Source organism: Patagioenas fasciata, chromosome 1 (genome assembly GCF_037038585.1).
Source record: "Patagioenas fasciata isolate bPatFas1 chromosome 1, bPatFas1.hap1, whole genome shotgun sequence".
NCBI lineage: Eukaryota > Metazoa > Chordata > Aves > Columbiformes > Columbidae > Patagioenas > Patagioenas fasciata.
The window spans coordinates 139,923,778-139,936,719 of record NC_092520.1 but is presented as its reverse complement, the minus strand read 5'-3'; the positions used below and the strand labels follow the sequence as shown (position 1 = coordinate 139,936,719).

The window sequence follows — 12,942 nt, the reverse complement described above, 5'->3', positions numbered from 1 at the left end:
GGTCACTGCTTAATCACTGCACTGGTACACCCTGGATTTTTCCAGTTTCCTTTTGCCCATGTGCCTTTCTCTAGTCTCATGTCCTGTGAGTCTTTCAATTTCAAAAGAAACCTGCTCTTCTTATAAGGCTGTTTTGATTTAAATCTATTTAGCTCCTGGAAGCTGAAACCATGCGGCACATCTTCACGAATAATTACCTTCTGTGTAATGAAATTAGTGAGAGAGTGGTGCAGCACTTTGTACACTGCATTGAGACCCATGGCCGTCATGTGGAATACCTGCGTTTCCTGCAGACCATTGTGAAAGCAGATGGCAAATACGTGAAAAAATGCCAGGACATGGTAATGACAGAGGTAAGTGAAGGGTTCATATGTTAATCACTCCCGTGATGTCTTTTTAACACGCTAGTATTTTGAGGTTGCTTTTTCTGCTCTTTATACCAATAGGATATAATGGCATCATTGCTTTAGAATTTTAAACGGTCTCACAAATAATGAATATTTTAGCAGAGTTTTTGGGAGTTTAATCTAATTTTGTAAGGCCATCTGTATAACTACTAGAAAGAAAATGTGAGTGTTAGCATGGTGATACAGAGATGTCTATTTGTAGATGATGTAGCATGGAAATCTCAGAGTTACATAAACCTTCATTTTCCTGTACTGTAATTTAGGATCCCATTTGCGCACCAAACTTGACATATTGTGGCATGGTTTCACCGTATAAGAGGCTCTTACCTCTGTGGATTTGTCTAAATAGTATTGTAGACCATTTTTTAGCATGTAACCATGGTACAACTCTAGGTACTAGCTTCTGCTTTTGTTTCTTTTGTTCCAGAGCATTTCTGTGAGAGTCAGTATGGCTACTCTAGTTTTAACTTGCTGGATTTGGAGTCTGACCCAGTAAATTCCGCAGAGTGGCTCGTGGACAAATCTTTATGCCAATAAAGTCACTGGGAAAATACCTAATTGGCTTCTCTGCAATTAGGATTTGGTATATAGTGCGCATGACAAATGAAGCCTTCAACTTGCAGACACTCATGCATTTAACTGTAATTATGTTAACAGTTTAGTGAGATTAATAAGTGGGTAAAGTTGAATACAGTGAAAAGTCCAGGTGGGATAAGAGTCCAAGGAACATTTTTCTTTACAAAGTGGTTTTTTAAATTTTTTTTTTTTTTTTAAGAGACACCTTCACAAAGGAAACAGCTCTATTTGTGCTATGAATAAAATTAAGCCCTGCTGAATTTTTTTTTCCACAGCAAGAAGGAGAAAAAACTTCTGATTAAGAAAATAAAGCTGCAGCCTACGTGGATAACCTTTAATGGAATCCACCTGAACCTTTTCAATTTTAGTGAAGTGTTTTAACATGCAATATTAATTACAAGCCCCTTTGTCTTACATAATTCAAACAGTTCTTGTGCCTTTGTGCTTTGAGATTTTTCCCCTTCTGCCACAGCTTCTTGTTGGTTTTTACTTTCTCAGCAAACAAAATTTTTAGATTTTTCTCCATTTAAATGCATTTTGTTACTGACCTATAACAGCACGAAGATAAATTGTCATATTAAATTTTCAAGCTGACTGCATGATCAAAATTGAAAAGAGCTCAGATGTGACATTTGTATCATGAGTCCTGCAAGAATTTACTGGGGATAGGGAGCACCCTTATTTTGATGAAAGAGGCTAAGATGATGATCTGTTTTAAAGGCATGTAGGAAATTGCAGATAAGTAATTATGATTTCTTGGAAAAGGATGCTAATAGTGAAAACTGAATGGCACTTGAATGGCAGTCCAGTATAAAGGGACCAGTGTAGCCAAATGGTTGGAACTTGCCATGGAGTCAGGACAGTTTCTCAGCAGACAACTGAGATGTACTTTGTGACCTTAAACAAGTGGTGTCACTTCTTCTGTGCCTCCAGATGGGGCATGTAAACAATTTACCACAAGACAAGACAGAGTATGAGTGTACAGCATGCCTCGACTACTACTGTGTTTTCTTTTACCCACAGGAAGTATATTGTAGTTTATTCCTGTTTACAGGGAGTCAGGGATAAACTGATCATATTTACGTGTTTTAGAAAGCGCATACAGATGAAGGAGCACCATTGCGAAAGCGTACTTTCATAAAATATGTCAAATGTTTCCAATCTGGCTTATTCACTTGTTCTCATATCTTTGGTCTCCATGTCTGTAGAGTGCTAGTAATGATGTTTACCAACCTGCAAGGTTCCTTAGGGCACTTTTTCTCGTTACAAGCATGCTTTGAGGTTCCTGGAAGAACAGTGCCTATCAGCGCAAACATTATTATAAAGGGGAAAGCAGAATTTACTTTTGAAATAGATCAACGCAGCAGCAGAATTTTCTATTATCTATAGTGTTCTGGAGTGATACATCACAGAGCATCAACAGTTGCTCTCATACTGACCCACTTTCATTTTACTTCCATAGAGTTAAGTTGCTGAAAATATACTTTAGTGGAAGGAAATGCTTCTGGGTTTTTTTGTGTGTGTGTTTGTTGTGGTTTTCTTTTTTTGTTTTTTTCTTCCCATCACTGAGCTCATGATGACTGGTGAGAACTTTGGCCAACACTAGATACTTCTCATATTTCTCTTCCTTTTCTGCTTTTAAAGGGACATCATTTTCTCTTCTTGGGTCAATGTTTGGATGCCCTTCACAAATCACATTTAATAGGGGCTAACTTGGAAAAAGGGAATGATATCTTCTTCTGTCCTTGCATTTACAATGATTACCTTGTCCCCCTTAGCTCTTCTTGTGCTGTTGCAACATTGTCTGCTTCTGTTTGTGGTTCCTCACAATCAGTATATAGCGAACGTTGCCATGTAGCATCATGTTTCACAAGTTCACTATCTCCTGGTATTTCTTCCTCATTCATCAGCAATAGGTGCATGAAAGGATGAGGGGTCAGAGGGGTCCTCTGTGCAAAATGTACACAAGTGGAAAACAACTATGGGTATGTGGTGAACAACTTAATAGAACACGACAGAGTGTGTGCCTTCCCAGAGGGCCGGGTGGGGATTTATTTTATTATTTTGTATGTGAAATATCCTATGAGCATAGTATTCCAAACATCATTGTTAAAAAGTTAGGTAAATTTTCCAACATTTTGAATACTTGTATTTTCCTCTTTTTTTTTTTTTTTTTTTTTGCATTCAAGTGCAATGAAATTAGTGGTATCTGGGTCCCTGTACTGTCTCCTTCCTCCTTCCCAAGCACTTGTGCCTTTAAAACCTTTTTGTACTGTGCATTGTCCAGAAATTGTCTATTTTGAAAAGTCGTAAGTAGGAACATTTTAGAAACCCAAAGATAAAGGAGAAATAGGAATTGCAGGAAAGACTGAATTCCCAATTCACTCCATCCAATTGTCAAAGTAAAAATAAGCAAGCAACAGGGAAAACACAATCAGAAAAGTTGTAAATTCAAAATTTGAAATGTGAAACCCTGGAAAATGCAAAGAAATGTTTCTTGACTTTTCATTCTGGGAGACCAATTTTCATTCCTGCTCTTACTGCTTTCTCATTTCTTATTTCTACCCTTGAATTCAGTAAGCTAGGATTTCATGTCACATATAGACTTGGATATGTCAAATGCCTTATTCACAAAATATGCATGGCTGTTGTGCTGCCAAGGTGTATTCTGTGCTAGAAGGGGTTTACGGGAGCTTATTTTCACCTACATTGAGAGTGCATTATGCTTAAAAGGAAAGTGATGAAGACAGGACAAGTATCCTGTCCCAGCTTCACTCAAGCTCACAGAGCAGCACTGGCAGTATGTATATTCAGTGTATGGGGAGGGTTCAAAACAGGGTTAAAGCAAAACTTTTCTGTGAGATATGCTGAGATGGGGCTGCCAGCATCTGCCTCCGCTCAGGATCCTCTTGAGATGAGCAGTGCACTTGTAGCAAAATCAAATATTTATCAGCAGTTTTATGTTAAATGGAAATGCTGGCATGACACTGACAATGTCAAGACTCACCTGCCAAATTTGCATAGGTTGGGAAGAGTTGTCCTGTGTTTCTGACACTGAGCAAGGGCACAGAAGAAATTGGTTATATTCTGGGTGAGCTACAGGCTTTTTGTGTGAAGGAGCATGGAAGATTTAATCTCTCTGCACCTCAAGACCCTATCTATAAAACAGGGATAATAACGCATCTTGGCCTCACAATAGGAGGTGAATTTAATTAACTTCAAATACACATTGACATGGTAGGAATAATAAGATGGCATACTGTCACAGGAAAACACAGAACTATATAGAAATTAAACTTCAAATTCATCTTGCATTAGCTCACTCCTTTGTGAGTTATTCCATATTTGTACTTATATAGGTAAGAGCAAAAGTTTGCCTTGGATATTCTTTTGACATTTGCAGTTGGTAAGTCACATCAGAGTATTTTTTTTTAATCTAGACAGTCTTTGCATACTTAAAGGTAGAATAAAATAAGAAATTAAGAAAATTATAGAATCATTTAGGTTGGAAAAAAACTTTAAGATCATTGATTCCAAAAAGACTACAGTACAGGGTGCTTAAAACTTTGTGATATCTTTTTCAGCTGATAAATGGCGGTGAAGATGTGTTGATATTTTACAATGACAGAGCATCATTTCCAGTCCTACTCCAAATGATGTGTTCAGAGCGAGATCGAGCAGATGAGAGCGGACCCTTAGCGTATCACATCACTCTAGTGGAATTGCTAGCGGCTTGTACAGAAGGAAAGAATGTATATACAGAGATCAAGTGCAATTCACTCCTGCCGCTGGATGATATAGTAAGAGTAGTGACCCATGATGACTGCATACCTGAGGTAAGATTCACTGAATGAAGAAGCAGGCTTACCATTTTTCAGAGACTCAGAAAATGTTTTGTTGTTTATAATAAACTGGTAAGTTGAATATTTGCACAGAAACCAGACTGGAAACAAGTGGTGTTTGTTAAGGTCAGTAAGTGAGAAAGGATAGCCAGTATTTTCTTAAACAGAAAATTACTTGTCCCTTATGCTTCAATTGTCAGCTTTTTGGGGCAGACACCTTGTTTTATTTTCCTGGGTTTGTCCAGCCACTCTCAGAGTTTAATGCTCTGATAACTTCTGGCTGTAGCTGTGAAGAATCAGCTGAGTGGTTGGTCAAGCCAACATTTTGCCACTGCCTGAATTTGCTGGAAATGATGGGTAACATTCTGGCCATGCTCAAGTCAGTGGGAATTTTGAGTGCAGTCTTGCTTTACTAAACTCAATTGCAGTTCAGCAAATGTTTTTATTCACTGCATATAGAGGCCCAATTCTGCAGCTACTACCAGTCATGCTTCAGTAGGACTGTGATACCTCAGGCTGATCAGAAGAAGAATGCACCAAACCTGATGTGATCAAAAGAAATCTTTTCACAGCCTTTGCAAGGAGCGTGTTCTGGCCCTGTGTGTATCAGACAGATTTCTACAGGCTATCTGATGGGAAAATGTATCTTGTATCAACACAAGTGGGACCTGCAGGAGTAAAGACTCCCTCTGTGCCATGAGGCTCTACAGAGGGATGTGGACTAGCTGGATCATTGGGCTGAGGCCAATTGTGTGAGGTTTAACAAGGCCAAGTGCCAGGTCCTGCACTTGGGTCACAACAACCCCAGGCAGCGCTACAGGCCGGGGGAAGAGTGGCCGGAAAGCTGCAGAAAGGGATCTGGGGGTGTTGGTTGACAGTTGGCTGAACATGAGCCAGCAGTGTGCCCAGGTGGCCAAAAAGGCCAACAGCATCCTGGCTTGTATCAGGAATAGCGTGGCCAGCAGGACTAGGGAAGTGATTGTCCCCCTGTATTTGGTGCTGGAGAGGCCACACCTTGATTCCTGTGTTCAGTTTTCTGCCCCTCACTACAGTAAAGACCTTGAGGTGCTGGAGAGAGTTCAGAGAAGGGCAGCAAAGCTGCTGAGGGGCCTGGAGCACAAGTCTGATGAGGAGCGGCTGAGGGAACTGTGGCTGTTGAGCCTGGAGAAAAGGAGGCTGAGGGGAGACCTTATCGCTGTCTACAACTCCCTGAAAGGAGGTTGTAGCATGGAGGGTGTTGGTCTCTTCTCCCAAGTAACAAGTGATAGGACAAGAGGAAATGGCCTCAAGTTGTGCCCGGGGAGGTTCAGATTGGATATTAGGAAACATTTCTTCACAGAAAGATTTGTCAGGCATTGGAACAGGCTGCTCAGGGAAGTAGTTGGGTCACCATCCCTGGAGATGTTTGAAAGACATTTAGACGAGGTTCTTAGGGACATGGTTTAGTGCCAGACTTATGTTAATGTTTGGATGCGATGATCTTGAGGGTCTCTTCCAACCAAAACGATTCTCTGAAAAAGTCCCCTTGTGATCAACTGATTCTTTTTTTAAAAAGAAAAATGTTTGCTTTGCTCTGAAGTTCCTCCTAACATTAATTTCAACAGATGCTAATTTAAAAAGCCCAAACAAATGTAACTTAAAAGTCTGCAGTGAGTTTTCTCCAGGCTGCATTGAACTTATGCAACTATCTACTCTCCTTGGACCACAACAAAAAATTTTCAGTGTATCTATGTATGTTTATATTTCATCTATACATTTCAGGCACTGGAGATCCATTTTGATGACATGCACATGCAGACCTGTAATGCATGAGCGGAGTGAGACTGCAGCCCTCCTGTTAAACCTTGTGCTGCTGTTGCTGCAGTCCCAGCACTGCACAACCTGACTCTTTCATTAAGATCCGAGTTACATCCACCCCAAATGCAGGCGCTGCATTAGGATTGTGGGAATATAGGGTTTGCAGTCCCAGCTCTGCTAAAGATATTGTTTTTTCAATATTTGGCAAGCCTGTCGCAAGGCATCAACCCTCAGCACTCAACCAGCAAGTGCAGGGGTGTACTGCGTTTTGACAGCTCCTGGATTTGGAGCCCAGTCCCTTGTAGTCTTAATATAATTTAATTTTCAGATTTATTATTGGTTTGTTTTGGGGAGAGGGGTTGTTGTAAGAGTAAGAATGTTTGTAAAATATTTAATTTTTCTTCATGTGATCATTCAGTAAGTACATAATTGCATTTATTGCCGTGCTTCTCCCTAAATCTGTAGAACTGAACATATGCATTGCTACTGTTATTAGAGTTTAAGTACTTGAAGATCATCTCTATTGTTCAGTATTTTTGCAGGTAGAAAATGTCACGTTAATGGTTTTTACTGTTCCGCTTCATATTGTTTGTGTTTTTGCTGTTCCTGCAGGTGAAAATTGCATATGTTAATTTTGTTAATCACTGTTACGTGGACACTGAAGTGGAAATGAAAGAAATCTATGCCAGTAACCATATTTGGAAGTTATTTGAGAATTTCCTTGTTGATATGGCAAGGGTAAGCTTCATGAGTTAGATATCACGGTACAGTAACGGGTGGCAACTGAACTGACAATAACTTTTCTTGGTAAACTTCTTTCATTTTACTAACTATTGTTTTTCAAAGTTGACAGTAGAGTAGGTGTGAGGTTTTTTAACAAGTGGTCATTTCTATGTTATTTATCATAATTTAGCCTGCTAATTACTAGCAGTTTTCTCTTTCTAAAGGGGCATCTCGGAACCCATGTTGCTTTCTCTTTTCTTCCAGAAAAACAAGTTGGGTGCATGTGCAGGGTTGAAAGTCTGTGTGCGTCTTCTGGCAGCTTGTGTTACATGTCATTGTGATGGTGGCTGAAAAAAAACAACCCACATCTGTAATCTTCTTGCTTTACGCTGTTAGTATAGTGAAGATAGGCCTGTTTTTGTCTTTTTGTCTACTGTCACTACATTCTCACCGCTGACGCAAAAAGCAGGTGTAGAGCTATGTTCTTTCAGAATACTAATTCATATATAAACTATAGGCTGCAAGGTGATGGGGCACAGTTAGTACCATAGGTATTTAATTCCTGTGGACCGTAGTGAGCTTCATGGTGTCATTACTTGTTGAATTAAGTTTCAAGTCAGAAGTTGAATTAAGCTTCCACTCCCTGGTATTGTGGAGGCAGAAACCAGGAGAAATCTTGTGACTTGCAGAAGGATAAAATACAATAGTAGAGTCATGAGGGGAAGCTAGTATGACATGATTACAACTTACATGACTTATCCTTTTCTAGGAGGTTAATGTTTCTTGTAAGAGTCTAATATCAATACTAACTAATGGAGTTGCTCTTTCTGCTCAAGACGAAGAACCAAAGTTTTTTGGTGGCTGGTGTACTGTATTTGACCCTTGGTGCTGGACAGGATTTTGGAGATGTTGTAGAGCATGTTGTCATAGTGCATACCTATCTTTTCCCAGTCCACGGTCCATTGCATTTTATAATCCCTAAGTTCTCAGTTCTTGCATTCTTCATTTTGTTGAAATAAAGTAAAAGAATCTCAGTTCAGTCCTGCAGCGGGTATTTACCCCAAAATAATAGTGTGCCACAAAAGAATTTATTTGAAACCTATTGGGAGAAAATACCATGAATTATGGCCAAAAGAAGAATGAATGCAAAGACTTGTGCTGTATGATAAGCATCAGGACCTGTTCATTCCTGTGGGAAAAGAGAACTTATAAATGGTTGGGGGTTTTTGTTGTGTTTTGCTTTCTGGCAACAGGTTAAGACAGGGATGTTTGTCCTCTCTTTTTTTGGTGGTAGTGATTTTCAGCAGTAATAAGATGTCCACAAACTCTGTTTTCATGCTGTCTTGCCTCTCTGGTTGTGTTGTACAGTGAAAGCCCTTCTGGACAAATCAAGCTCATTTGAAAATTAAGATCAGAAACCTCCTTGGAGGGGGATTCTGATTTTGAACTTCTCTGTTTTTAACCCAAGAAATATTTTCTTCAGTTTAATTCCCTTTCTGGTTTGCCCTTTCCTGATGTGTCCTGGCCCTGATCCTCCAAACACAGACTACTACCCTCCCTAGCTCTTGAACGTGAGCAATTTTCTTTGCCCTTGGGCTAGAAGCAGACATATAGAAAAAGGGCTCTGTCCACAGTTCCTGCATGAGCCCTGAGACAAAGTGCACTTTGCCAAATGATGCTGGGGACGGTGGAGCTTGTTTTCACACACCCTTCTTATAAGAGAAATTAGACTCCAGGTCTTCAGAGATGAAGAGTGAGTGTGTTATTAATGCTGTATTTTGTGTGCGTATGCTGTTGGCACAGAGTGGCAAAATGCACTTTTATTTTGCTCCCCTGCAAAGCTCGTAGGGCAGGTGCCTTATTAGTCCTTTTAATTTCCTGGTTGATGGTTGAAAGAACGAAGGAGCATGTCAACAGTGCTCTGGCCTGTCCTGCTCTTCAGCCAGGTCCCTGTGGGTAGCCACATCTTCCAGGGTATTGAGTGTATTTGTTCAGGTTTCGTTTTCTGGGGCCCAGGCAGAGCCCGTGTGTTATAAATGCATCAGTGTTATGTAGCTATCAAGACAGTTAGAATGCTGTCAGCCTCATGAAAGATGTTACAATAGCTTTCAAAGCATTTAGAAAAAGAGCCCTTTGATCCTCTGTGTTCCAGTGAGCTAAAAGGGATGCTTTGGTGTGGGGGGAGGGGAAATGCTTTTCTTTTAGCTGCTACAGATGCCTGTCACTGGGTGAGTTTGTGAGCTTTGAACTTCTTACTAGAGAGCACTAAGGTGGAAGATGGAGTGTGTTATCCTTAGGTTGGATTCTTTACCTTTTTATTTTTTAAAGGAAAAAAAAAAAAAAAAGAGTAACCAATTTTTAAATCTGTTTTTCGATCCAGGAAGGAAATATTTAGTCCCCAGCTGTCATTCTCTTTCAACAACGTGATACATTGCAAAGTAGGCACGAGGCAGATTCATGTATAAATTCAGTTTGCCAAAAGCAGTCGCGCTTTCAAAGACACCCTGTTTCTACAGTTTCTGCCAACCTACTTTCTCCCGTGTATGACTTAAAGCGTTGCGCTAAGCAAAGTGGGTGCTGCCGAAGGAAAGGCTTTCCTCTCCTGCGTGTGGCCCAGCCTGTAAGCCAGCAGCTGTAGTCTGAGGAGGATTAAAGAAAGAGCCAGGATCTGACAGCTGTAAAGGCATCCTGGCTTTCTCCACAGAATTTTTGAAGTATTATTCATGTGAGTTTTGGTCCCAGCGCCTCTTAAGGGGTTTTTAAACACTCCTATCTCAATCTTCATCTCCATTTCATGCATTTCAGGGTTTTATTTCCACAGGGAAACATTTTTCAGTCCCCAGAGGGCAGAGGGATAAGAACAAATGAGAGGATTTCCGAATTCCTTCTGTGCTGGGAATTTTTCAGACGGGTGTTGGAGCAGAGTGGCATCTCCACATATGGCTCTGCTTTTTAGACAAGTGAAGGGGAAAGCTTAAAAGCATTTTGGAATTTAGTTTGGGCAACTTCTGAATTTACCATTTGCACACCATGAATTCACTGTTTGCACAGCTCCCTTTCTTCCCATTGGGACCACAAGTGCTGAACCTCAGAGCTACTGGTTCAAGCCACAATTGGCATGCAGGTTAATTAAAAGCAGAAGAACTTTTTAGTTCTATAAGGTTTTTTGGTTTTTTGTGGGTTTTTTTTTGTTTGTTTTGTTTTTTTTTTTAAGGAAAAAAAAATTGGATTATTAACTGAATCCTTGTTATCTCCATGTGGACTCAGGGTGATGGTGCTGGTGTCATACTTTTCCCAAACCTGAGGGGCTGAAGAGTTTGCTATTTCAGTTTTGTTGCTTCTCTGACCAAAATCTTTCCTTTCCTGGAGTGATAAAAAATGCACTATGTGGGGGCATGACTTGTTTATCTGACACATTTGAGAAAAGCAGACAAGCAAAGCTCCTCAAGATGCCTCATTTTTGTAACTCTTCAGTTATCTTTGGTTATTCCTCTGCCTACCATATGACAGTACTCTACTCAAAATGTTTGTGTTCTCATGAGCTGTATCTTCGCCTGAACATGGATGCTTTTGGATGTCATGTCAGTAACCTTCCTTAAAATGTTCCTGGTGAAACTGCTTTCTTGTAGTGTCCAAGCGTGACGGTGGCACTGTGCAATTAGGGAGCAGATTTGTGCGGTGTGAGATGCAGGTGTTGTGGATTATCCTTCTGCTTCTGTCACTAACTTTTCTCTGTGACTTTAAGCAATGCACTCAACTTCTTCAGATTCTGTTTCCCACCCATAAAGTGATGTAATGCCCCACAGAGCTTCATGATTTTGTGTTAAATGCTCATATAGTAATGTGAAGGCTATAAACAAAATGAATTCGGTTCACAAATAGATCCCCTAGAACATTATAGTAGTCTGTGCCTTGCATAGGTGAAAGAGAGAACAGCTTTGCCTTTCATTTCTTGAAACACGACTAGAACTGCTTATTTAAAGGCTGTTGAAGAGGTAATATGAGTCTAACCTGTATTTCTTCTTATCAATGCTTATAAATATTTTGTGGGCAGGTGTCAAGAGGATGAGACCAGGCTCTTTTCAGTGCTGCTCAACAACAGGGTGAGGGGCAATGGGCACAGACTGAAGCACAGGAGGTTTCATCTGAATATGAGGAGAAACTTCTTTACTCTGAGGGTGCCAGAGCACTGGAACAGGCTGCCCAGAGAGGTTGTGGAGTCTCTTTCTCTGGAGACATTCAAAACCCATCTGAACACATTCCTGTGTGGTCTGCTCTGGGTGAACCTGCTTTAGCAGGTGGGCTGGACTGGATGATCTCCAGAGGTCACTTCCAACCCCAACCAGTTCTTATTTGTCTGGTCTTGCCTTTCTCTGGCTCCCTGCAGGCTTCTTTTGAGTACTCTCCACACTGACCTGTGCAAAGTGAACATGACTCTGTATAGATGTTCACAAATTTTGAAAAGAAGTAAAGAAATACTGAAGGCTGTGATCTACCTCAGTAATTTTTTGCTTTGTTTAAGCACGACATCTTTATGCAGCAACAAACTTTTAGTGTTGTACCAAAGGGGGTCTTCAGGAGTCTTTTGTACAAATCTTCCCACATCCTCCCACCATTTAATCATCCTTCTGTGCTCCAGAGTTGTCCCAGTACCATCCATTCTCTTCTTTCATTGTTTTTAGTTTGTCTTTTGTATTTTCCCCATGTGGCTTTTCTAAGCAATGCTGCCTTTTTAGTTCACAATCCTAAAGGCTGTTGGTATTGACTAGGCTATTTAGTTTCTTTCCCTCTTTTTTTAAACATTTTTCCTGCAAATAGGCTTTACCTTCACCACCTATTTGTGGTGACTGATTGTAATGAGAAGTCAAACATTACATGAAATCTTTCTAACCTAAGGTTTTATGTCTTATCTGTCTCTAAAGCCTCTTCCAAACAGCCTCACAATGGGAGTAAAGGCCCATTTTCTTCTTGAATCTGTCTAAATGTGTAAGTGGCATGCAATGTGCTGACTTAGGGAGATCCTTTTTTCATGGTGTGGAAAGAATAGACAGCCAGCCAGAAAGAGCTTGTTCAGAAGAGAAGGGCATTCAAAAGACAACATGGACCTCTCAGAAGAAAGATTAGCTATCACAAATGCAGCTTGAACTCTAAGATAGTTATCTCTGATAGATTTTGTATAAAAATAATTTGTCTTTGTATTAAGAAGAAATATTACATGTGTTATAAGAAACACGAAATAGTAAAGCTTGCTTATTTAAAAGAATGCCATCTCATCACCTCATTCTTCCCTGTAGGTTTGTAACACAACCACAGATCGTAAACACGCGGACACATCTCTGGAGAAATATGTCACTGAGCCTGTAATGAACATTGTGAGTGGCTTCTTCAATTCGCCATTTTCAGATAACAGCACCAGCCTCCAGGTAAGGAATAGAGACACAGACAAATATATAATTCAGACCATTAATGAGGTACCTTCTGTTGCCCAGATAGGAATGCTGTATCTTTACATCCTCCTTTAACTTCTCTGTCCTGTCTCATGCCACTGGCTAGCAGCTTAATTCCTCTTTAGAACACTCTTAATTTTTACCACTTAC

The 12,942-nt window shown here is 40.2% G+C and overlaps 1 protein-coding gene across 3 annotated transcripts in view; it reads left to right on the top strand.

Moving 5' to 3' along the window:
* Positions 1-12,942, top strand: part of ITPR2 (inositol 1,4,5-trisphosphate receptor type 2) — a 278,837-nt gene that overhangs the window by 129,281 nt on the left and 136,614 nt on the right. For all 3 annotated transcript variants that reach the window (XM_071816102.1, XM_065845412.2, XM_065845403.2), the window contains 4 exons: positions 153-353; positions 4,568-4,819; positions 7,235-7,360; positions 12,640-12,768. In XM_071816102.1, coding sequence (XP_071672203.1) covers positions 153-353; positions 4,568-4,819; positions 7,235-7,360; positions 12,640-12,768 — 708 coding nt within the window. The remainder of the gene's footprint in view (positions 1-152; positions 354-4,567; positions 4,820-7,234; positions 7,361-12,639; positions 12,769-12,942) is intronic.